Genomic DNA, 24,883 nt, shown 5'->3' on the forward strand with positions numbered 1-24,883 from the left:
ATATGTAAATCAAAGTGGCAGTAACACAGCTTACAGCCTTTGAAAAACTAGAAACATTAGAGTAGGCCAAACACACCTCCAAACTGTCTTAAGCTGTTCACAGACATACAAAATGGCAGCCTTCCATGTCCTGCACTGGCTGAGTCCATTAACTTGTGTACCTGTTCAAGTGAGTGACAGGACTGTACATTTTTGAACAGACCTCAAAAACACTTTTTATTCTGCTGCTGTTCAGTTGGCTTTTTAAACCCATCTGCAGTAGGACACTGAGAACAGCAAGAACTTTGGGGTGAACACCTGCTGATCCTTTAACAAGGATTTCTGGTAGGAAACTCACAAAAAGGAGAACTGAAAATTTAAGACATACGGTTGGCCACTGTAAAAAACATCAGTTTCCCCTCATATATTCCAAGTAAACCAAGTAAAATAAGTGTTGGAGTAACACTTGCATAAAAGAATTTAAGGAGTGATAACTCTCTCTGTTCTGTCATTCTCAACATTCTTGGGGGAAAGGAGACTCAGTGAGTTAATACTATGTCACCGAGCCCAAGATGGAAACTTTAATTAAAACATCTGTTAACATAGGCTGGCTGATTTCTTAAAAATTTGTTGCATTGAAGGATATTTTGCATATCTGTAACACCTGTCAATACTTGTTTGTGTTGATTTCTGATATTCTTGAAGCTATGTGTTATTGGCAGATCAGCTTTGCAGTAGATTATGCTGCATCCTCATGGCAAAATTCTGTATTCTCAGTGATTGTTACAAACCCCTTTATTGCTGTTTGAGAAAGTGAACAATTGTGTATTTCCATTAAAACATTTACAATCAAAATTCTAAAAAAAAAAAACAAAACATAGATGATTCAACAAAAATCAATGATAGAATAAACCACATTAACAAAATAAAGAATACATATGATCATTTCAATAGATGCAGAAAAAGCATCTTACAAAATTCATTCCCTTTCATGATTAAAAACAAATCATGAATAACAGAAAAGTTATTCATGATTTGTTATTCTAATAAAATAAAGTTCATAAAGGAGAAGCCCACAGTGAACACCATATCCAATGATGAGAAACTGAAGGCTTTTTCTCTAGGATCAGGAACAAGGCAAGGATTACCCACTCTTGTAACTTCTATTCAACATAGTACTAGAAGTCTTAGCCAGGACAATCAGGCTACATAAATAGCCTTCAAATTGGAAAAACAAGAATTAAAACTGTCCCATTTGGACACAACATTATGTTATTATAGAAAACACTGAAACTCCACAAAACAGTTAAAACTAACAAATTCTGTAAAGCTGCAGGATACAAAATCAACAACAAAAAAGTCAGATGTGCTTCCAAACATTAACAAATATCTAAAAATGAAATTAGGAAAAAAGGTACTGGAATTTAGAGAACAAAATGGCAGAATAGAAGACTGTACTTATTGTTCCTCCCAGAAGGACACCAATTTAACAACTATCTATACACAAAAAAGCACCTTCATAAGAACCAAAAATCAGGTGAGCACACACAGTACCTGGTTTTAACTTCATGTGACTAAAAGAGGCACTGGAAGAAGGTAGGAAAGACAGGTTTGAATAGCCGATGCCCCATTCACCACCCCCACCCCCTTGCCACTGCAGCAAGCTGTGTGGTATGCACTTGGGAGAGGGAGAGCACAGCATATGTGAGGTAATGCACTGAACTCAGTGCTGCCATCACTGCAGAAAGCAAAATCAGGCTGCACTTAGCTGACACCCACCCACGGAGGGAGTACTTAAATCAGCCTTAGCCAGAGGGGAATTCCCAACCCCATGGCCAAAATTTGAATTTCACCAAGCCACATCATTGCAGACTAAAGAGCTCTACAGCCTCAAATAAACTTGAAAGTCAGTGTAGGCCATGGAGACTGCAACTCTTAAGCAAATGCTAATGTTGAACTGGGCTCAGAGCCAGTGGACTTGGGGGACACATGACCTACTGACATATGAGCAGGGACGACCAAAGGAGTGCTGGTGCCACCCAACCGCAGGCTACGCAGTTCACAGCTCCAAAAGACATATATTCTTTGTCTTGCATCTTGGATACCAGCTCAGCCAAAAGAGGATAGGACACCAGAGTCATGAGGCCCCCTTTCTAGGCCTTATCTCCTGGAGGACATTTCTAGATATACCACAGGCCAGAAGGGAATTTGCTCCCTTGAAGGAAAGGAACCAGTACCAGCAGTACCCATCACCTGCTGACTAAACAGTCTGTGGGCCCTGAGAAACCAGCAGTCATGGCTGGGCAGTGTGGACCTTGGATAAGACTCTGAGACTTGCTAGCTTCAGGTGAGACTCAGCATGTTCCCAGCTATGGTAGCTATGGGAATACCCCTGCTTGAGAGAAGCAGAGGAAAAAGTAAAATAAAGGGAACTTTGTCTTGCACCTTAGGTACTAGCTTGGCCACAGTGGGGTAGAACACCAAGCAGGCTGTTGGGGTCCTCCGTTCCAGGCCTTGGCTCTTAGATGGCATTTCTGGACCTGCCCTGGGCCAGAGGGGAAACCACTGCCCTAAAAGGTGAGGTCCATGCCAGGCAGCATTAACCACAAGCCTTTGGGACTTAAGAGAACACTGGCAGTGCCCTGGCAGTACTACTTGTGGGTCTGTGGTAGTGATGGCTACAAGGTGAGGCTCCTCTGCCTGTGGAAAGGGGAGGGAAGAGTGGGAAGGACTGCATCTTGTGGTCTGAGTGCCAGCTCAGCTGCAGTACAACAGACCACCAGGCAGACTTCTAAGGTTTTTGACTCTAGTCCCTGGCTCCCTACACCACCTCTGGACATGCCCAGGGCCTGGGGAAACTTACCACCAGGAAGGAAAGGACACATACCTAGCTGATTTCACCACCTGCTAACTGCAGAGCCCCACAGCCTTGAGCAACCATAAGTACTAGTCAGATAGTGGTTACAGCAGGCCTTGGGTGAGACCCAAAGCTGTGCTGGCTTCAGGTCTGACCCAGTGCAGTCAGTGGCAGTAGTCTCAGGAGTGCTTGTGTCACTCCTCCCCCAGCTCCAGGTGGCTCAGAACAGAGAAAAACACTGTTTGGGAGAAAGAGAACAGAACAAGGGTCTCTGCCTTGTAATCCAGATAATTCTTCTGGATCTTAACCGATTGTCAAGGCAGTTTATCTACAACTCTGCGAGAATATCACAACATTACTGAGCTTGGGGTGTACCCTAATAAAGACACAGCTTCGATTACAACAGCTATGTTTTGTTTTGTTTTGTTTTTAAGACAGGATCTCATTCTGTCACCCAGGCTGGAGTACAAATGGCACCATCTCGGCTCACTGCAGCCTCAACTTCCTGGGCTTGAGCAATCCTCCCACCTCAGCCTCCCAAGTAGCTGAGATTATAGGCGTATTCTACCACACCTGGATAGTTTGTTTGTTTTGTAGAGATTGGTTTTCATCATGTTATCCAGGCTGGTCTCAAACTCCTAAGCTGAAGCAATCTGCCCTCCTCAACCTTTCAAAGTGCTAGTTTCATGTTTAAGCCACTGCACCCAGTCAACACCCAGTCTTTTCAAGTATCTGGAAAGCTTTCCCAAGAAGGACAGGTACAAACAAGCCTGGACTACAAAGATCTACAAGAAATATCTAACTCTTTAATACCCAGACACAGACTAGCATCCATAACCATCAAGACCATCCACGAAAGCATGACTTCACCAAATGAACCAGAGACCAATCCTAGAGAAACAGATATGTGACTTTAAGATAGAAAATTCAAAATAGCTGTTTTGAGGAAGCTCACAGAAATTCCAGATAACACAGAGAAGGAATTCAGAGTTCTGTCAGATAAATTTAACAAAGAGATTGAAATAATTAAAAAGAATCAAGCAGAAATTCTGGAGTTGAAAAATGCAACTGACATACTTAAGAATGCATTAGAGTCTTTTAGTAGTAGAACTGATCAAGCACAGGAAAGAATTAGTGAGCTTGAAGATGGTTTATTTGAAAGCACAGTCAGAAGAGACAAAAGAAAAAGAAAACAATATAGCATGCCTATAGGATCTAGAAAATAGCCTTGGAAGGGCAAATTGAAGAGTTATTGGCCTTAAAGGGGAGGTAAAGAAAGAGATGGGGGTAGAGTTTATTCAATCAGATAATAACAGAGAATTTATCAACTCTAAAGAAAGATATGGATATCCAAGTATAAGAAGTCTATACAACACCAAGCAGATTTACCCATAAGAAGACTACCTCAAGGCACTTAATAAATCTCCCAAAAAGTAAAGGATAAAGAATCCTAAAAGCAGCAAGAGAAAAGGCATAAATAACATGTAATGGAACTCTAGCACACGTGGCAACAGACTTTTCAGTGGAAACTACAGGCCAGGAGAGAGTGGCATAACATAGTTAAAGTGCTGAAGGTAAAAGCTTTTACCATAGAATGGTATATCTGGCAAAAGTATTCTTCAAATATGAAGGAGAAATAAAGACTTTCCCAGACAAACAAAAGCCAGGGGGTATTTCATCAACACCAGACTTAGTTTACAAGAAATACTAAAGAGTACTTCAATCAGAAAGAAACAGATATTAATGAGCAATAAGAAATCATCTGAAGGTACAAAAGTCACTGGTAATAGTAAGAACCCAGAAAACGACAGAATATTGTAACACTGGAACTGTGGTGTGCAAATTATTCTTAGGTAGAAAGACTAAACAATGAACCAACTAAAAATAATAACTACAAGAATTTTTCAAGACATAGTAAAATAAGAAATAAATAGAAACAAAAAGTCTAAAGCAGAGAAAGGAAGTTAAGGTGTAGAGTTTTTATTAGTTTTCTTTTTGCTTGTTTGTTTGCAAACAGTGTTGTTATCAGCCTAAAAAAATGGGTTATAAGAGTATTTTCAAGCCTTGTGGTAACCTCAAATCAAAAAACATACAACAGATACACTAAAAATGAAAAGGAAGAAAATAAATCATACCACCAGAGAAAATTACCTTCACTAAAAAGAAGACTGGAAGGAAGGAAGTAAGAGAAGACCACAAAACAACCAGGAAACAAATAACAAAATGGCAGGAGTAAAGTCTTCACTCATAAATAGTAACATTGAATGAAAATGGACTAAACTCTCCAATCAAAACACTCAGAGTGACTGAATGAATAAAAACAAGACCCAATGATCTGTTGTCTACAAAAAAACACATTCCATCTATGAAGAAACATATCAACTGAAAAAAAAAACAAGGGATGGAAAAAGATATTCTATGCAAACGGAAACCAAAAAAGAGCAGAGTAGCTATACTTAGACAAAATAAATTTCAAGACAAAAAGAAGAGACAAAGAAGGTCAATACATAATGATAAAGGAGACAATTCAACAAGATATAACAATTGTAAATATATATGCACCCAACAATGGTGCACACACATATATAAAGCAAATATTATTAGATCTAAATAGAGAGATAGACCCAATAGAATAACAGCTGGAGACCTCAACACCCCACTTTCAGTGTTGAACAGATCATCTATACATAAAATCAACAACAAAAAATCAGATTCAATCTGTAGTATAAACCAAATGGACCTAATAGATATTTACAAAACATTTCATCTAATGGCTATAGAATACACAGTCTTTTCCTCAGCACATGGATCATCATTCTCAATGACAGACCATATGTTAAGTCACAAAAAAAAAGTCTTAACACATTCCGAAAAATGTGAAATAATATCAAGCATCTTCACTGACCACAATGAAATAAAACTAGGTAACAATAACAAGGAATTTTGGAAAATATTTAAAAACCATGAAAATTAAACAATATGCTCCTGAATGACCAATGGGTCAATGAAGAAATTAAGAAGGAAATTTAACAATTTCCAACAATAAATGACAGTGGAGGGCTGGGTGCACTGGCTCATGCCTGTAATTCCAGCACTCTGGGAGGCTGAGGTGGGCAGATCACTTGAAGTCAGGAGTTAAAGACCAGCCTGGCCAACATGGTGAAACCCCATTTCTACAAAAAAACAAAAAAATTAGTTGGGTGTGGTGGCATGTGCCTGTAATCCCAGCTACTTGGGAGACTGAGGCAAGAGAATTGCTTGAACCTGGGAGACGGTGGTTGCAGTGAGCCGACATCATGCCATTGCACTCCAGCCTGGGCAACAGAGCAAAATTCCGTCTTAATAATAATGGAAACACAAAACACCAAAACCTATGGGATACAGTGAAAGCAGTACTAAGAGGGAATTTTATAGTTAAAAGTGCGTACATCAAAAAAGAAGAAAGTTAGTAGCAGGCAACCCATGGTTAATGGGTACAAAAGAATATAGTTAGATAGACTAAGATCTAGTATTTGATACCACAACAAAGGTGACTCCAGCCAACAATAATTTATTATACATTTAAAAGTAAGTAAAATAATATCATTGGAATATTTGTAACACAAAGAAATTACAAATGCTTGAGGTGATGGATATCTCATTTACTATGATGATTATGCATTATATGCCTGTATCAAAATATCTCAGCTACCCCATAAATATATACACCTACTATGTACCCATAAAAATTAAAAATAAGAACAAAAAATTTAAGAAAATTGAGAAAGCAATCTCATTTACAACAGCACCAAAAATAACATAACTAAGAATAAGCATAACTAAGAAGGTGAAAGACTTGTGTACAGAAAACTGAAACACACTGATTAAAGACGACAAGCAAATAGGCATTTCATGTTCAGAGACTGGAAGACTTTTAATACTGTTACAACGTCCACACTACCTAAAGTCATCTACAAATTCAATGCAATCCCTATCAAAATCCCAATGGCATTTTTATAGAAATAGGTAATAATTCTAAAACTCATGTCAACCTACAAAAGACCATGAATAGCCAAATAAATCTTGAGAAAGAACAAAGCTAGAGGCATCATACTTCTTGATTTCAAAACATATTACTAAGATACAGTAATAAAAACAATATACTGGAATAAAGATAAGACATATATCGATGGTACAGTACAGACAGCCCAGAAATAAATCCACACATTTACACTCAACCGATCATCAATGAGGGTGCCAACAGGGGAAGGACAGTCTCTTCAACAATTGGTGCTGGGGAAACTGAATATCCACATGCAAAAGAATCTGGACTCTTAGCCCATACAAAAATCAACTTAAAATGGATTCAAGACTTGAATATAAGACACGAATTGTAAAACTCCTAGAAATAAACACAGGGGACAAGCTTCATGATACTGGTCTTGATAATGATTTCATGGCTATGACATCAAATGCATAAATTTTTAAAAAAGCAAAAACTAAAAAGCTTATACATACCAAAGAAAACAATCAATCAACAGAGTAAAAAAGCAACCTGAAAAATGAAAATATTTGCAAATTATATATCTGATAACAGGCAAATCTCCAAAATATGTAAGAAACTCATACAACTCAATGGCAATAAAACTAATAATTCAAAAATGGGCTAAGGGCTTGAACAGACATTTTTCCAAAGAAGACATGCAAATGGCCAAGAGGTATATAAGAAAATGGTCAACATTATTAATCAGGGAAAGATAAATCAGAACTACAATGAAATATTATCTCGTGCCTGTCAGGATGGCTATTATCAAAAAGACAAGTGTTGGTAAGCATGTAGAGAAAGTGGAACCTTTGTACACTGTTGTTGGGAATGCAAAACAGTACAGCTTCTGTGGAAAACAGTATAAAGGTCACTCAAAAAATTAGAAATTGGCCAAGCCTAAAGGCTCATACCAATAATCTCAGTAACTCAAGAGGTTGAGGTGGAAGGATTGCTTGAGGCCAAGAGTTGAAGATCAGCCTGTGCAACAAAGTGACACTCCATCTCTAAAATGTTTTAAAAACTATTCAGGTGTAGTGGCACATGCCTAGAGTCCAGCTATTTGGGAGGCTAAGGCAGGAGGATCACTTGAGCTTAGGAGTTCAAGGCTGCAATGAGCTATGATCATGCCACTGCATTTCAGCCTATGCAACAGAGCAAGACCGTTTCTCTAAAAACAAAACAAAACAAAACAAATAATTAAAAATGGAAAAACCACATGCTCTAGCAATTCCAAAAGAACTGAAATCAGTATTTCAAAAAGGTATCTGCACTCACATATGTTCACTGCAGCACTATTCACAACAGCGAAGATGTAGAAACAACCTAAATATCCATTGGCAGATGAATGGATAAAGAAACTGTGATACATACATACAATGGAATATTATTAGAGCATTGAGTCTTAAAAAAAGAAAAGAAAAGAAAGAAATTCTGCAATATATGATAATATGGATAAACCATGAGGACATCCCACTAAATGAAATAAGCCAGTCACAAGAAGACAAATAATGCATGATTAGACTTATATGAGGAATCTAAAACAGTCAAATCATAGAATCAGAAATGGAATGGTGGTTGCCAGGGACTGGAGAGATGGAGAAAGAGTTACCAATCAATGGATATAAAGTTTTAGTTAAGCAAAAGAATAAGTTGTAGAGCTCTGCTGTATAATATCATACCTGCTGTATTTATACTGTATTGTACACATAAAATTTTGTTGAGAGTAGATCTCTTATGACAATAAAATAAAAAATTAGGCTGAGCATGGTGGCTTACACCTGTAATCCCAGTACTTTGGAAGGCCAAGGCGGGTGGATCATGTGCGGTCAGGAGTTTGAGACCAGCCTGGCCAACACGGTGAAGCCCCATCTCTACCAAAAAGGCAAAAAATTAGCTAAGCATCCTGGTATATTCCTGTAATCCCAGCTACTTGGGAGGCTGAGGCAAAATATCGCTTGAACCCAAGAGGCAGTGGCTGCAGTGAGCTAAAATCACACCACTGCACTCCAACCTGGGCGACAGGGCAAGACTCGGTCTCAAAAAATAATAATAAGTCAATAAAATAAACTGTTTATTTTATTGACTGATTGATTAACTGATTGACTTTTGAGACAGAGTCTCTTTCTGTTGCCCAGGCTGGAGTGCAGTGGCATGATTTTGGCTCACTGCGACCTCTGCCTCCCAGATTCAAGTGATTCTCATGTCTCAGCCTCCTGAATAGCTGGGACTGCAGGTGCGCACACCACCACGCCTGGTTAATTTTCGGTATTTTTGGTAGAGATGGGGGTTTCACCATGTTGGCCAGGCTGGTCGCAAACTCCTGAGCTCAAGACCACCTCAGCCTTCCAAAGTGCTGGGATTATAGGCATGAGTCACCGTGCCTGGCCATGAAACTATTTGTTTTAAAGGATTCGAAAATATAACCCTTCACCTGCTAGATTTGCCCAGTCTATTTAATGGGCTGGGCCCAGTGGCCCACACCTATAATCCCAACACTTTGGGAGGCTGAGGCAGGAGGATGGCTTGAGTACAGGAGTTCAAGACCAGCCTGGGAAACATAATAAGACCTCCGTCTCTACAAAAAAATAGCCAGGCGTGGTGGCATGCACCTGTAGTCTCAACTATTTGGGAGGCTGAGGAGGGAGGATTGTTTAATCATGGTAGGTCAAGGCTGCAGTGAGCCACAATCATGGCACTCCACGCTGGCTGGCAACAAGCAAGACCCTAACAACAACAAAAACAACAACAAAAAAAACCAATGTATGGTGTCACTGGCTTAGAGAAATTTAATGTAACGTGAAAAAACAAAGTGCAGGAACACCACTCCAAGTAGGACTTGGAGTAGCCTCAGACTTCTAGGCTTACCTCAAGGAAGGCAAAGCTACTGACAGGCCAACAACAGAACTTACACTGAAATCACTGAATTTAGGCCCCAAAAAGAGATTTTTAACATTTCTTTTACTCCTAATGTTACACATTTTCTTCTACTCCTGTTACATTCTAATTTTAACCAGTAGACCAAGGTTTTATTCAAAACAGCAAATGTTACTCAAAAAGTAATTTTTTTAAAAGTTGTTTTACCTCTTCAATTTCATAACATTAAAATATACTTTTATAGTATTGCTTAGATCTACCAAACATGTAAAGTGGTGATATTTTTACTCTAAAACACAGATTAGTCTTTCAATTCAAAGAAGACAACTTGTAAACAAGTTTGTAGATTTATGAACAGCTACCTTCAGTAATTCAACATTAATCTCTAGTTTACCAAATATTCAACTTTTATTGTTTTAATCACAGATCTTACAACATTTCTGAATTCAGATCTTTTCCATAAATTGGAAAACTCACAACTTTTCCATAAATAACAAATGTCAGCCTATAAAATGTAAAAATAAAATACTTCCATAAAATATTCTGAAACTAAGATCTTTTTAGAAAAAAACAAACATTTTCACAAAATATTAATCAAAATCAACCTTTGAGGATTAAAAAAAAAATACCCTCAGAAACAGAGAGGGTCGAATAATCTAAGATTTTTCAAAGCAAAAGATGACTGGTTTACGCCATAAAGAAACCAAACTGAAAAAAGAGGAAAGAGAAAGAGGTGTGTGGTGGCATGAGACTGTAGTCCCAACTACTCAGGAGGCTGAGGCAGGAGGATCCCTTGAGCCAAGGAGTTTGAGGCTGTAGTACATGGTGATTACGCCTGTGAATAGCCACTGCACTCTAGCCTGGACAACACAGTGAGACCTTGTCTCTTAAAAAATTTTTTTTAAATAAGAAAGAAATAGGAAAGAAAATCAGACATCAATCACCTGGTCACAAAAAGTTACATACTCAGATAAACCACCTATAAGGTAAATAAGCCTAGGTTAAGGAAGTTGGAAAGAAAATACCTTCTGAGACTACAGAATCTCAAATAATGCAACCACACATACACATTACAGCTTCTCTCCCTAAACTGGCATAGTCAGCAAATACAAAAGGCACTCTGAAAATCAGGTAGTTTAAACTAAATTAATACAATTGCCACACAGGTAACTAACGCTGGAAATATAAATTAGTCTAACGTTTTTGGAAGGCAAACTAGCAAAGGATCAGACCAGAATCTTTAAAAGAACATGGAGGCGGTGTGGGGGTAGAGGCTGGTGACACTGCAGCTCTGTACAAACTCTAAAGTACAAATAGCAAATCGGTCTTATAGGAACTTAGGCCCATTGACATGCTGGAACACTAAGCTAGAAGGCTCTCAGGCTACTTGAACATACACAGAGTAAGGAATGACTGCCAAAGAGACAGAAAAAAGAATGATAATACCTTTTTGTCCAGTAATTATGATGATAAATAATCATGTACACTAAAACCTTAATCATTCGCTAATTCTCATGATCAAAGCAAATGATGAGGTGGGGTATTGTAACAAGGTGTCCCAGGTTTTTGGCCTCCCCTGCCCCAGGAATGCGCAAAGAGGCCCTGGACATGTGGCGGGCTTGTTTAAGTAAATATTGGACCCAAAGAGTTTTGCAGAAAGCAATTTATTAGGAAGAGAGAGAGACCAAAAAAAAACAGGAGGGAGCACACAAGCGCTTCCATGCTGTCCTGGGAGGGGATCGGATTGGGTGGGGGAATAGAGGTATGGTATGGTGCTGGGAAGTTCTTGCCTTTGAAACCACGCCCTTTGTGGACCCGGGAAGAGAAGTTAACACAGTCCTTCAGTATGGGACAGGGGAGAGATTAACATCTTTCAAAACCTGTTTCCATGTTCTTACCTTTTTTTTTTTTTGAGAGGGAGTTTCGCTTCTGTTGCCCAGGCTAGAGTGCAATGGCACGATCTCGGCTCATCACAACCTCCGTCAAGAGATTCTCCTGCCTCTGCCTTCCGAGTACCTGGGATTACAGGCATGAGCCACCACGCTTGGCTAATTTGGTCAGGCTAGTCTCAAACTCCCTACCTCAGGTGATCCACCTGCCTCAGGCTCTCAAAGTGCTGGGATTACAGGTGTGAGCCACCGCCCTGGCCCTCTTAATTTTTTAAATGCTGTATTTCTCTGTATTTTCCAGAACCTCCTTCTGACATTTCCAATCTTCCCCCAGGAGCTGGAAAGGCCTGAGAATAATAAATAATTATTTCAAAATCAGGCCGGGCATGCTGGCTCACACCCAGAATATTGGGAGGCCGAGATGGGCAGATCCCTTGAGGTCAGGAGTTCGAGACTAGCCCAGCTAACATAAAAACTCTGTCTCTACCAAAAATACAAAAATTAGGTGGGCATGGGTGGTGGGCACCTGTAATCCCAGCTACTCAGGAGGCTGAGGCAGGAGAATCGCTTGAACCCAGGAGACAGAGGCTGCAGTGAGCTGAGATTGCGCCACTGCACTCCAGCCTGGGTGAGACTCTGTCTCCAAAAAAAATTTTTTTTAATAAATAAATCAAGAAACCAGGGTTCAGAATAGTGACATGATAATATTTGCCAAAAGTCTATAGCAACTTTCTGAAAAGCACCCACCTACAACCTAAGATAAATTATTTCCAACATGCTGTGCTGCAGCACTGTCTAGACTGGCAAAAAACTGATAGAAGTGTCACAGACCCCTCACTAAAGGCAGAAATCGCTTATCAGTCTCAGCAATCTTTATCCTGAATCTTTTCAACAGGATGCTCCAGAAAGGTGAGAGCAACTGAACAAATTACTTAGGAGATGAAACCTACATTCCATCCTTGTTCAAATCCGACAATAATTAAAGGTAATCACTTTAATTTTTAATTTAATAGAGAACATTTATTGAATGCTTACTAGGTGCTAGATACTGTTCTCTAGAGTTTTATGTTTTCCTTGTTTAATCCTCAAAATAACCTCAAAAAATTGGTACTATAGTTCTCCTATTTTACAAAAAGGAAACAGAGGCACAGAGATGTTAAGAAAGTGTCTGATCCATGTTCATGGTTATGAAGAATTATTATCGTGAAAATGGCCATACTGCCCAAAGTAATTTACAGATTCAACGCTATCCCCATCAAGCTACCAATGACCTTCTTCACAGAACTGGAAAAAACCACCTTAAACTTCATATGGAACCAAAAGAGAGCCCGCATAGCCAAGTCAATTCTAAGCAAAAAGAACAAAGCGGGAGGCATCACACTACCGGACATCAAACTCTACTACAAGGCTACAGTAATCAAAACAGCATGGTACTGGTACCAAAACAGAGATAAAGACCAATGGAACAGAACAGAGGCGTCGGAGGCGACACAATATATCTACAACCACCCGATCTTTGACAAACCTGATAAAAACAAGCAATGGGGAAAGGATTCCCTGTTCAATAAGTGGTGTTGGGAAAACTGGCTAGCCATATGCAGAAAGCAGAAACTAGACCCCTTCCTGACATCTTACACTAAAATCGACTCCAGATGGATTAAAGACTTAAACATAAGACCTAACACCATAAAAACACTAGAAGGAAACCTAGGCAAAACCATTCAGGACATAGGCGTAGGCAAGGACTTTGTGACCAAAACACCAAAAGCAATGGCAACAAAAGCCAAAATAGACAAATGGGACCTAATCAAACTCCACAGCTTCTGCACGGCAAAAGAAACAGTCAATAGAGTGAATCGGCAACCAACAGAATGGGAAAAAATTTTTGCAGCCTACCCGTCTGACAAAGGGCTGATATCCAGAATTTACAACGAGCTAAAACAGATTTACAAGAAAAAAGCAAACAAGCCCATTCAAAAATGGGCGAAGGATATGAACAGATACTTTACAAAAGAAGACATACATGAGGCCAACAAACATATGAAAAAATGCTCATCATCACTGGTCATTAGAGAAATGCAAATCAAAACTACATTGAGATACCATCTCACGCCAGTTAGAATGGCGATCATTAAAAAATCTGGAGACAACAGATGCTGGAGAGGATGTGGAGAAATAGGAACACTTTTACACTGTTGGTGGGAGTGTCAATTAGTTCAACCATTGTGGAAGACAGTGTGGCGATTCCTCAAGGACCTAGAAATAGAAATTCCATTTGACCCAGCAATCCCATTACTGGGCATATATCCAAAGGATTATAAATCATTCTACTATAAGGACACATGCACATGAATGTTCATTGCAGCACAGTTTACAACAGTAAAGACCTGGAACCAACCCAAATGCCCATCGATGATAGACTGGACAGGAAAAATGTGGCACATATACACCATGGAATATTATGCAGCCATCAAAAACGATGAGTTTGCGTCCTTTGTAGGGACATGGATGAACCTGGAAACCATCATTCTCAGCAAACTGACACAAGAACACAAAATCAAACACTGCATGTTCTCACTCATAGGAGGGTGTTGAACAATGAGAACACATGGACACAGGGAGGGGAGCACTATACACTGGGGTCTGTTGGGGGGAGTGGGGGGGACAGTGGGGGGGGTGGGGAGTTGGGGAGGGATAGCAGGGGGAGAAATGCCAGATATAGGTGAAGGGGAGGAAGGCAGCAAATCACACTGCCACGTATGCACCTATGCAGCAACCTTGCATGTTTTTCACATGTACCCCAAAACCTAAAATGTAATTAAAAAAAAAAAAAAAGAAAGAAAGTGTCTGAACTCTAAAGGAGATGTGCAAATGGCCAGTAAGCACAGGAAAAGATACTCAGCGCCATTAGTTATATGGGGAAACAAATCCTAGCAATTAGATAACACATCACACCTACTAGGATGACTATAATTTTTAAAATAAGTGTTAGGGAAAATATGGAGAAACTGGAACCCTCATACATTATATATCCTCATACATGGGGATGGAAAATGATACAGCTGCTGTGGAAAAGTTTGGTGGTTCATCTAAAAACTAAACATCAAATTAACATATGACCCAGCAATTCCACTCCTGGGTATATATCAAAAGGAAATGAAAGCAGGGACTCATATAGATACTTGCATGTTCATTGCAGCACTGTTCATAACAGCCAAAAGGTAGCAACAACCCAAATATCCATCAACAGATTCATGAATAAACAAACTGTGGTATATTGATAAATGGAATATTATTCACCGATTAAGAGAGATTAAAGTCAGGTGTGATGGCTCTTGCCTGTAATCTCAGCACTTTGGGAGGCCGGGGTGAGGGATCTCTTGAGGTCAGGAGTTCTAGACCAGCCTGGGAAACATAGAAAGATTCTGTCTCTACTAAAAATTCAAAAAATTAGCTGGGCATGATGTTGCATGGTTAGCAATGGTTAAACAACATTGTGAATGTAATTAATGCTTCTAAATTATATACAGTTATACCTCAAGAGATATTGGGGGTTCAGTTCCAGACCACTGCAATAAAGGGAGTAACACAATAAATCAAGTCACATAAATTTCTTTGGTTTCCCAGTGCATATAGAAGTTGTTTGCACTATACTAAAGTGTATAAAGTGTGCAATAACATTATGTCTTAACAAATATACCTACCTTAATTTTAAAATATTGACTAAAAAAAAGCTAATAATCATCTGAGCCTTTAATGAGTCACCATCTTTTTGACAGTGGATGGTCCTGCCTTGATGTTAATGGGTGCTGACTGATCAGGGTGATGGTCGCTGAAGGCTGGGGTGGCTGCAGCAATTTCTTCCTGAGACAGAGTCTTGCTCTGTCGCCAGACGCCAAGCTGGAGTGCAGTGGTGTGATCTCGGCTCACTGCAACCTCCACTTCCTGGGTTCAAGCAATTCTCTTGCCTCAGCCTCCCAAGTAGCTGGGACTACAGGCGTGCACCACCATGCCCAGCTAATTTTGTATTTTAGTAGAGACAGGGTTTCACCATGTTGGCCAGGATGGTCTTGATCTCTTGACCTCGTGATCCGCCTGCCTCGGCCTCCCAAAGTGCTGGGATTACAGGCGTGAGCCACTGCGCCCAGCCAGCAATTTCTTAAAATAAGACAACAATGAATTCTGCTAAATCAATGGACTCAGGTCCTTTCACAAAAGATTTTTCTGTAGCACACCATGCTGCTTGGGTAGCATATTGCCCATAGTACAATTTCTCTCAAAATTGGTGTCCACCCTCTCAAAACCTGCTATTGCTTTAACACCTAAGTTTATGTAATATTCTAAATCCTTTTTTTGTCATTTCAACAATATTCACCACATCTTTACCAGGAGTAGATTCTATCTCAAGAAACCACTTTCTTTGCTCATCCACAAGAAGCAATTTGCCATGCTTAAGTTTTATCGTGAGATTGTAGCAATTCAATTCCATCTTCGGGTTCTACTTCTATTCTAATTCTCTTGCTATTTCTACCACATCTGCAGTGACCTCCTCCATTGAAGTCTTGAAACCCTCAAAGACATCCATAAGGGTTGGAATCAATTTCTTCCAAACTCCTGATAATGTTGATATTTTGACCTAATCCTACAAAGCACAAATGTTCTTAATGGCACGTAAAATGGCGAGTCTTTTCCAAAAGCTTTTCCATTTACTTTGCCCAGATCCATCAGAAGAATCAGTATCTACGGCATCAACGGCCTCATTAAGTGTATTTTCTTTTTTTTTTTTTTTTTGAGACAGAGTTTCGCTCGTTACCCAGGCTGGAGTGCAATGGCGCGGTCTCGGCTCACCGCAACCTCCGCCTCCTGGGTTCAGGCAATTCTCCTGCCTCAGCCTCCTGAGTAGCTGGGATTACAGGCACACGCCACCATGCCCAGCTAATTTTTTGTATTAGTAGAGACGGGGTTTCACCTTGTTGACCAGGATGGTCTCGATCTCTTGACCTCGTGATCCACCCGCCTCGGCCTCCCAAAGTGCTGGGATCACAGGCTTGAGCCACTGCGCCTGGCCGTATTTTCTTAATAATAAGACTTGAAAGTCAAAATTATTTCTTGGATCCACAGGCTGCAAAATGAATTTTGTGTTAGGAGGTATAAAAGCAACATTCCTCTCTGTGTATACTGGCATCAGAGCTCTTAGATGACCAGGGGCATTGCCAATGAGCAGTAATATTCTGAAAGTAATCATTTGTTCTGAACAGTAGGTCTCAATGGTGGGCTTAAAATATTCAGTAAATCATACTATAAAAAGATGTTCTGGCATCCAGACTTTGTTGTTCCATGTATCAAGCAAAAACAGAGTAGATTTAACATAGTTCTTAAGAGCCTTAGGATTTTCAGAATGGTAAATGAGTACTGGCTTCAACTTAAAGTCACCAGCTGCATTTGCCCCTAACAAGAGAGCTGGTCTGTCCCTTAAAGCCAGGCACTGACTTCTCTCTAGCTATGAAAGTCCTATATGGCATCTTCTTACAAGATAAGGCTGTTTTGTCATTAAAAATCTAGCTGGGTGCAGTGGCTCACACCTGTGATCCCAGCATTTTTGGAGGCCAAGGTGAGAGGACAGCTTGAGGCCAGGAGTTTAATACCAGCCTGGTCAACATAGCAAGACCCCGTCTCTACAAAAACTTAAAAAAAAAATAGCTAAGCATGTCAGTATGTACCTACAGTGCCAGCTACCTGGGAAGCTGAGGTAGGAGGACTGATTGAGCCCAGGGTCTTTGAGTTTAAGGCTGTAGCGAGCTATGAATACATCACACTGGACTCCAGCCTGGGTGACAGAGCAAGACCCCATCTCAAAAAAAAAAAAAACCTATTGTTTAGTGTAGCCACCTTCAACAGTAATCTTAGCTAGATCTTCTGGATAACTTACTACAGTTTATGTATCAGTACTTGCTGCTTCACCTTTCACTTTTCTGTTATGCAGATAGCTTCTTTCCTTTAAACTTTTCTTCTGTAGCTTCCTTGCCTATCTCAGCCTTCCTAAGAACTGAGAAGAATTAAGGTCTTACTCCAGGCTTTGGCTTAATGGAATGTTGTGGCTGGTGTGAGCTTCTATCTAGATGACTAAAACTTTTTTCCATATTGGCAATAAAGCTGTTCCACTTCCTTATGTATTCATTCAGGTAGTACTTTTAATTTCCTTCAAAAACTTTTCCTTTGCATTCACAACTTGACTAGCTGTTTGGTATAAGAGGCCTAGCTTTTGGTCTATCTCAGCTTTTGATATGCCTTGCTTTCTAAGCTTAATCATGTCTAGCTTTTTATTTAAATAGACATGCAACTTGTCACTTCACTTAACCAACCTTAGAAGCCATTGTAAGGTTAATGATTTGTCTAATTTCAATACTGTTGTGTCTGAGAAAACAGAGAGGCCCAAGGAGAGGTAGAGACTCAGGGGAACAGCAGTCAGAATACACACAACATTCATCAATTAAGTTCTCCATCTTATATGGGCGTGTTTCATGGCCCCTCAAAACAACAGTAACATCAATGATCACTGAGCACAGATTACCATAACAGATAAAATAATAATGAAAATGGTTGAAATACTGCAAGAACTGGCAAAATGGGGGAGAAACACGAAGTGAGCACATTTTTGGAAAATGGCACCGACAGACTTGCTCAATGCAGAGTTGCCACAAACCTTCAATTTGCAAAAAAACACAATACCTGCAAAGCCCAATAAAGTGCAATAAAATGACATAGGCACGTATTTTTAAATAGTCAAACCGGCAAATCTTATGTTTTACATATTTTACTTCAATTTTTAAAAGTTGACTTAACTAGCATACAGTTAGGGAAAACCAGTATCTGCCAATAAAGAATTTGAGAGTTTTTGATTAATTGTGTTAGTGCTAAATTCATTTGCCAAAGATGAGAGCCCACTATGTAACTCAAAGGCTGGACTGCCCAGTTATCACTGTATTACCCTTTAGGATATTCTACACATGAGCTGTACAAATAAGATTAACAGTATGATAATTACAAATTTTCTTTTCTTTTCTTTTTTCATTTTTCAAGAGCTATTTACTTTTTTCCAAATATTATCCCAAATAGGTGTTTTATAGACAACTGTCAATATGAAGTCAAACATTCTATAGAAGGAAATCATTTTTACAGACATTAAGAATCATTTTAACAGAAAAAAAAAGCTCACATCTATCCAGATATGGCTATGTTCCATGGGAAAATTTCAGCATCCAAAGTGCAAAGAAAAAATGACTGTGGCTTTTATCACATAAAATACTGACCATCTTCCCTTATAGCCTACTCTTTATTGTTAGTTGGGATGCCAAAAAATGACTAGAAGTTGGGCTCCACTGAACAAGGTTGGGGGCATAGGGGTCAAGCATCAGAATGAATTCAATTTTAAAAGAAAAACTGGCTTTGACCCCAAATGAACCCAAAGTTCAGCCAGCAGCACATTCGCGATAAATACAAGTTGTACTTTCATATTTACAAGGTTGTGCCACTCAACGCTATTAAGAACTAATCATCCAAATTAAAGCTATGCATACTCCCATCACTAGTTCTGCCCTCAGTGTAGCCCATTTTTATCAAAGCTCCATGTTATAGAGCTCAGTTCATAATGGGGAATGAAAAATTCCAGTTCTTAGAAGGAGGCATCCTAAATCCTCTGGTCTAATCATTTCTTTGCCCCACCCTCCCACTTCCCACCCTGAGACAAGCCAATCTTACCAGATAGGTAGGATTTCTGTCATTGTCTCATGGAAATTAGTTCTAAAACTAGAGAAAGATCATTCATTCCATGAGCAGCATTTAGCTTTAAGCCAAAGGGACAATAAACCCCTTCCCCAAAAAGAATTACAACCAATTCCATACTAATCCTTCTACCCCTGGAAAGATCTCTCATCTAAAAGCTCCCAACAATGACCAGCACAAGGTACTGATATTATGTGACTTGAGGAGAAGGAAGGGGAGATACATAGAGTTTTAATAAAGCCCTCATGCAAAATTAAACTTGAATAAAAGCCTGGAGAATGCTAAAAGTATTAACGAGTACAGGAGGCTGTACTTTTTTTTGAGACAGAGTCTTGCTCCATCGCCCAGGCTAGAGTGCAGTGGCACAATCTTGGTGCACTGCAACTTCCACCTCCCAGGTTCAAGCAATTCTCCTGCCTCAGCCTCTCGGGTAGCTGTATTTTGTATTTTTAGTAGAGACGGGGTTTCACCCTATTGGTCAGGCTGGTCTCAAACTCCTGACCTGAGGTGATCCACCCGCCTCAGCCTCCCAAAGTACTGGGATTACAGGTGTAAGCCACCATGTCCGGCTGTAAATTTTCTTATTTGTAGCCTTAACATTCCCAATTTGGGGGACATTTAGAAAAAGGCAGAGATTATAGGGTTTATATTTTAAATTCAATATAGGTGGATGTAGGTCATAGCAATTTGCAGAAAAGGTTTACTGAACTGCTTCCACAGATCAAGGAGCTCCCAATGGCTTGTATGATAGCATACTCTTACTAATATGACAAAATGAGCCCACTGAACCTAAAACTGCAGTGGAAATAAAGGGTGCTGTAGAAATGTTCAAAGAAATAAACTTTCTACAAATTTAAGTGTGACAAGTGGATGAAGCAGAAAGCAAGTAGACACTATATTCATTTTCCATACTACATGCCCTAAGCTCAGCTAAGTTACAGATTGTGAATAACTGCAGAGTTTCAGAGAACTCTTTGGTTAAAAAAGTCAATTTCAGGCTGGGCACGGTGGTTCATGCCTGTAATCCCAGCACTTCGTGAGGCTGAGGCAGGCAGATCATCTGAAGTCAGAAGTTCGAGACCGGCCTGACCAATAAGGTGAAACCCCATCACTACTCAAAATACAAAAATTAGCCAGGCATGGTGGCGTGTGCCTGTAGTCCCAGATACTTGGGAGGCTGAGGCAGAATTGCTTGTACCCAGGAGGTGGAGGTTACAGTGAGCCAAGATCACACCACTGCACTCCAGTCTCGGCGACAGAGCAAGACTCCATTCCCGGAAAAAAAAAAAGTCAATTTCAGAAAATATTAATTACTTTTGATGAGCACTGAGTCTACATTTTCGTTTCTGTAGTTGGCACTGAAGTATAAACACCAAGGTAATCCAAATCCTAATCTCCTGCCCTAATAGTTGGACTCTGTTTCAAGATTACCAACAGAAAACAAACTGAGCCTACTAAGAATACCTGGAATTTTGGAAACCAATATACAAATCCAAAACCACCACAGAAAAGTATGTTTACTTGGTTGTTTAACAAATTTTCACTCGGGACCAACAACTTGGTTCATGCCTGTAATCCCAGCACTTTGGGAGGCTGAGACGGGCAGATCACTTGAGGTCAGGAGTTAGAGATCAGCATGGCCAACATGGCAAGACCTCGTCTCTACTAAAAACACAAAAAATTAGCCAGCAATAGACAAGTCAGACACAATCCCTATCTTTGCGGAGCTTACCGTCTAGTGAATGTAAGAAGCCATAAATAAATTACACAAATATTTAATTAATTGTGGTAAGTACTATGAAAGAAATTATACCAAACTAAGATGCAGTCTTTAACTGGCTGTATGATCTCAGACCTCAGCTTCTTCATCTGTAAAACTAAGGGGTAGATCTGAATGATTTCTTCTCCTTTTTTTTTTCTTTTTCTTTTTTTGAGACAGGTTCTCACTCTATCACCCAGGTTGGTGTGCTGTGGTATGATCACCGCTCACTGCAGGCTCGACCTCCCAGGCTCAAGTGATTCTCCTGCCTCAGCCTCCCAAGCAGCTGGTACTACAGATGTGCACCAGCATGCCTGGCTAATTTTTGTATTTTTTACAGAAATGAGGTTTCGCCATGTTGCCCAGGCTGGTTTTGAACTCCTGGGCTCAAGCCATCCACCCATCTCGGCCTCCCAAAGTGCTGGGACTATAGGCATGAGCCACCCTATCTGGCCCTGAATGATTTTTTAAGATCCCTTTATATTAAACAATTTTACAAACCTAGAAGTATAAAGCTTTGCTTCCAGAATCCCTTTGTCAGGATATTTACATTTTTAGAATCTATCAGCAAAGTAATAAAGTACCCATTACCCAACACACGAAGGTTTTTTGGCAGAAAAACATAAGGTTAGATGTTCAGTAATCTTTGCTGTTACAAAAGACCAAATTCCATACATTAAATATATTATAATGTTGTAAACCAAGCTTGTCCAACCTTCAGCCCAAGGGCCTCATGAGGCCCAGGATGGTTTTGAATGCAGCCCAACACAAATTCATAAACTTTCTTAAAGCATTATAAATTTTTTGCAATTTTTTTAAAGCTCATTAGCTATCATTAGTGTTAGTGTATTTCATATGTGTCCCAATACAATTCTTCGTCTTCCAATGTGGCCCAGGGAAGACAAAGATTGGACACCCCTATTGCAAACTAACTTATAAACAATAATTGGGGAAAAAGTATGTCCATAAATATCTGTATGAATCAGAATTACTGTGCTAACTAAAATGCACATTCCCAGGTCCCAACCAAGACCTACTATAGAATACCTTGAGGTTAGGCTTGGAATCTGCTCTTTTTGTTAAGTTTCTCAAGTTAATTCTAATATACACTAATGTTTGTTCTACTCAAAACAGAATGAACAATATTAGAAGTGGCTTCTGAGAAAAACACTTCAGGACAAGAACTATAATAAGCCTACCTGTGTAGCTTTGTCCCTCATGCAAGGGGCAGCTTGCCCGTGACTATCCCGAGGCCAGTGCCCAGCAAGATACGGCGCAGCAAGAGTATCCAGGGAGGAAGTCCGTCGGATAATACTGGAGGGGCTTGAAGAAGGCTGTCGTGTTTTGTCACCTAGATTTAAGACAAAAATGCTTGTTTTAATAAAATAGGAAAGAAACAAAGCAGAAACTAAGTTCCAAGACTCCCAGTAAGGCAGATTTAACACAATTTTATATACAGTTTTTTCTTATATGTACGTATCTATGATAAAGTTTAACTTGTAAGTTAGGAACAGTATGAAATTAACAACGATAACTAATAATAAAATAGAACAATTATAACAATAAGCCAGCATCACTATTCTTGGGCTTTGGGGCCATTAAGTAAAATGAGAGTTCCTCAAACATCAGCACTGCAAAACCATGACAGTCAATCCAATGACTGGGAGGGCTCCAAAGTGACTAGCAGGTAAGGAGCATAGGCAATGTGCACAGGTTAGACAAAGGGATGATTCATGTTCCTAGTAGGGGAAGAGAGACAGCAAGATATTTCATCACCCTACTCAGAATGGCGCGAATTTATAACATATAAATTGCTTATTTCTTGAAATTTTCCACTTAATCTTTTCAGACCAAGGTTGACTACAAGTAACTGAAACCATAAAAAAAAAAACCATGGACAAGGAAGGAATACTATATATAAAAAGAAACAAAAAGGAACAAGCTACTGAATACACACAATAATTTGCATGACTCTCCAGAGAATTATACTAAGTGAAAACAGTTGACCCACCCTAGGCCTACAAAATCAAAGTCTCTAGGGATTCGGCCCAGGAATTTTCTATAGAATCAATGTATCCCTCATATCCAACATATTCTTATTTGGATCTCCTTTTTGTTTATAAATTAAACCCATGTTTGATAGGTTTCAGGGAAATGCAAGGACATAATAAAAATTAGACAGGTGGTAACCATCATGGGAAAATATAAATCAGTGACAATCTCTCACTAAATATCACTAAAAAATTAGTGACAATGTTATTTGATAACATTTAAAAGTAATACTGGCATTTAGTGATCATCTTATTCCTCAATATTCACAGAGGATGGAGTAATAACACATCTGCTTCAAGATAATTTAGTACCAGTTCAAAAGATTAAGACAAATTAACACCTTGCTAACTGATCCCTTGCATTAGAGAGTATCCTAGGGGATGCATAAATCAAATCAACTACAAAAACCAACCACCAGCTTTGTAACGGGTAGCTTTCATTTCTAAGCAAACAAAGTGGGTATTTGCCAATATAGTAATTATAAGATATCCAATGTAAATTATAATAGTAAAATGATATAGTTGCAATAAACAATATGCAATAAGTAATGTGAGGAAAGACATTTAAAAAGTGGATATTGCAATAACATCTGTTTTCACTGTATAGGAAATAGCTTTTACTATATCAGAAAATCAAAACATTGTAAACATTAGATTTCTAGTTAATAATACAATAGCTAATTTGATTAACATTTTTCATTTATAAAAGCTTAACTTCTTCAATAATGCAGGCCAAGTTTTGATGCATAAAAATAAGACTTAAGAGAGATCCAAGATGGCTGATGATTAGCAGCTCGGGCACGTACCTCCCAGTGAAAGCGCAAAGAACGAGAGGACGCCACACTTTCAGACGAATATTAGTTGCTCACGGACCAGGAGATTCCCAGTGGAGGAGCTCCACGGGTCGCCAGGGCGACTCTTGTGGCCGGCGTGGCGGTTTTGCTGGTGCCTTAACACGCCAGTTCTTGGTGCAGAGTCCGGAGATTCCCGGGCAGAAAAGCACCATCAATCTTAACACCGCTGTTTTGGCCGGCTCAGTGGATTGCTCAGATTTCGGCGCAGGGAATCAACAAGTTGGACGTCAGAGACCCAGTTAGAAAGTCGGTAATTATAAAGACGACAGACGGACAAATATATAATGAAGGGAAGAAACCAGCGTAAAAAGGTAGAGAATACTCAAAATCAGAATGCCTCTCCCTCTACAGGGGATTGCAATTCCTCATCAGTAACGGAACAAGGCTTAATAGATTACACGTGTGTTCCAACAACAGCAGCAGGTTTCAAAACGTGGGTGATAAGAAACTTATGTGAATTAAAAGAACTTGTTCTAACCCAATGCAAAGAAACTAAGAACCTTGAAAAAAGGTTTGACGAAATGTTAACGAGAATGGACAATTTAGAGAAGAATATAAGTGAATTGATGGAGCTGAAAAACACAACACGAGAACTTCGCGAAGCACGCACAAGTTTAAACAGTCGAATTGATCAAGCAGAAGGAAGGATATCAGAAGTCGAGGACCAGCTCAGTGAAATGAAACGAGAAGACAAGAATGCAGAAAAAAGGATGAAAAGGAATGAGCAAAGTCTCCAGGAAATATGGGACTATGTGAAAAGACCTAATTTACGTTTGATAGGTGTACCTGAATGTGATGAAGAGAATGAATCCAA

The 24,883-nt window shown here is 39.5% G+C and overlaps 1 protein-coding gene across 1 annotated transcript in view; it reads right to left on the minus strand.

Moving 5' to 3' along the window:
* The window catches only part of FAM117B (family with sequence similarity 117 member B), a 142,652-nt gene that overhangs the window by 60,510 nt on the left and 57,259 nt on the right, over positions 1-24,883 (minus strand). The window contains exon 2 of the mRNA XM_064373155.1: positions 22,364-22,515. Coding sequence (XP_064229225.1) covers positions 22,364-22,515 — 152 coding nt within the window. The remainder of the gene's footprint in view (positions 1-22,363; positions 22,516-24,883) is intronic.

The sequence above is a fragment of the Aotus nancymaae genome, unplaced genomic scaffold (assembly GCF_030222135.1).
Source record: "Aotus nancymaae isolate 86718 unplaced genomic scaffold, 86718_ANA_hifiasm-v0.15.2.pri h1tg000008l, whole genome shotgun sequence".
NCBI classification, from domain to species: domain Eukaryota; kingdom Metazoa; phylum Chordata; class Mammalia; order Primates; family Aotidae; genus Aotus; species Aotus nancymaae.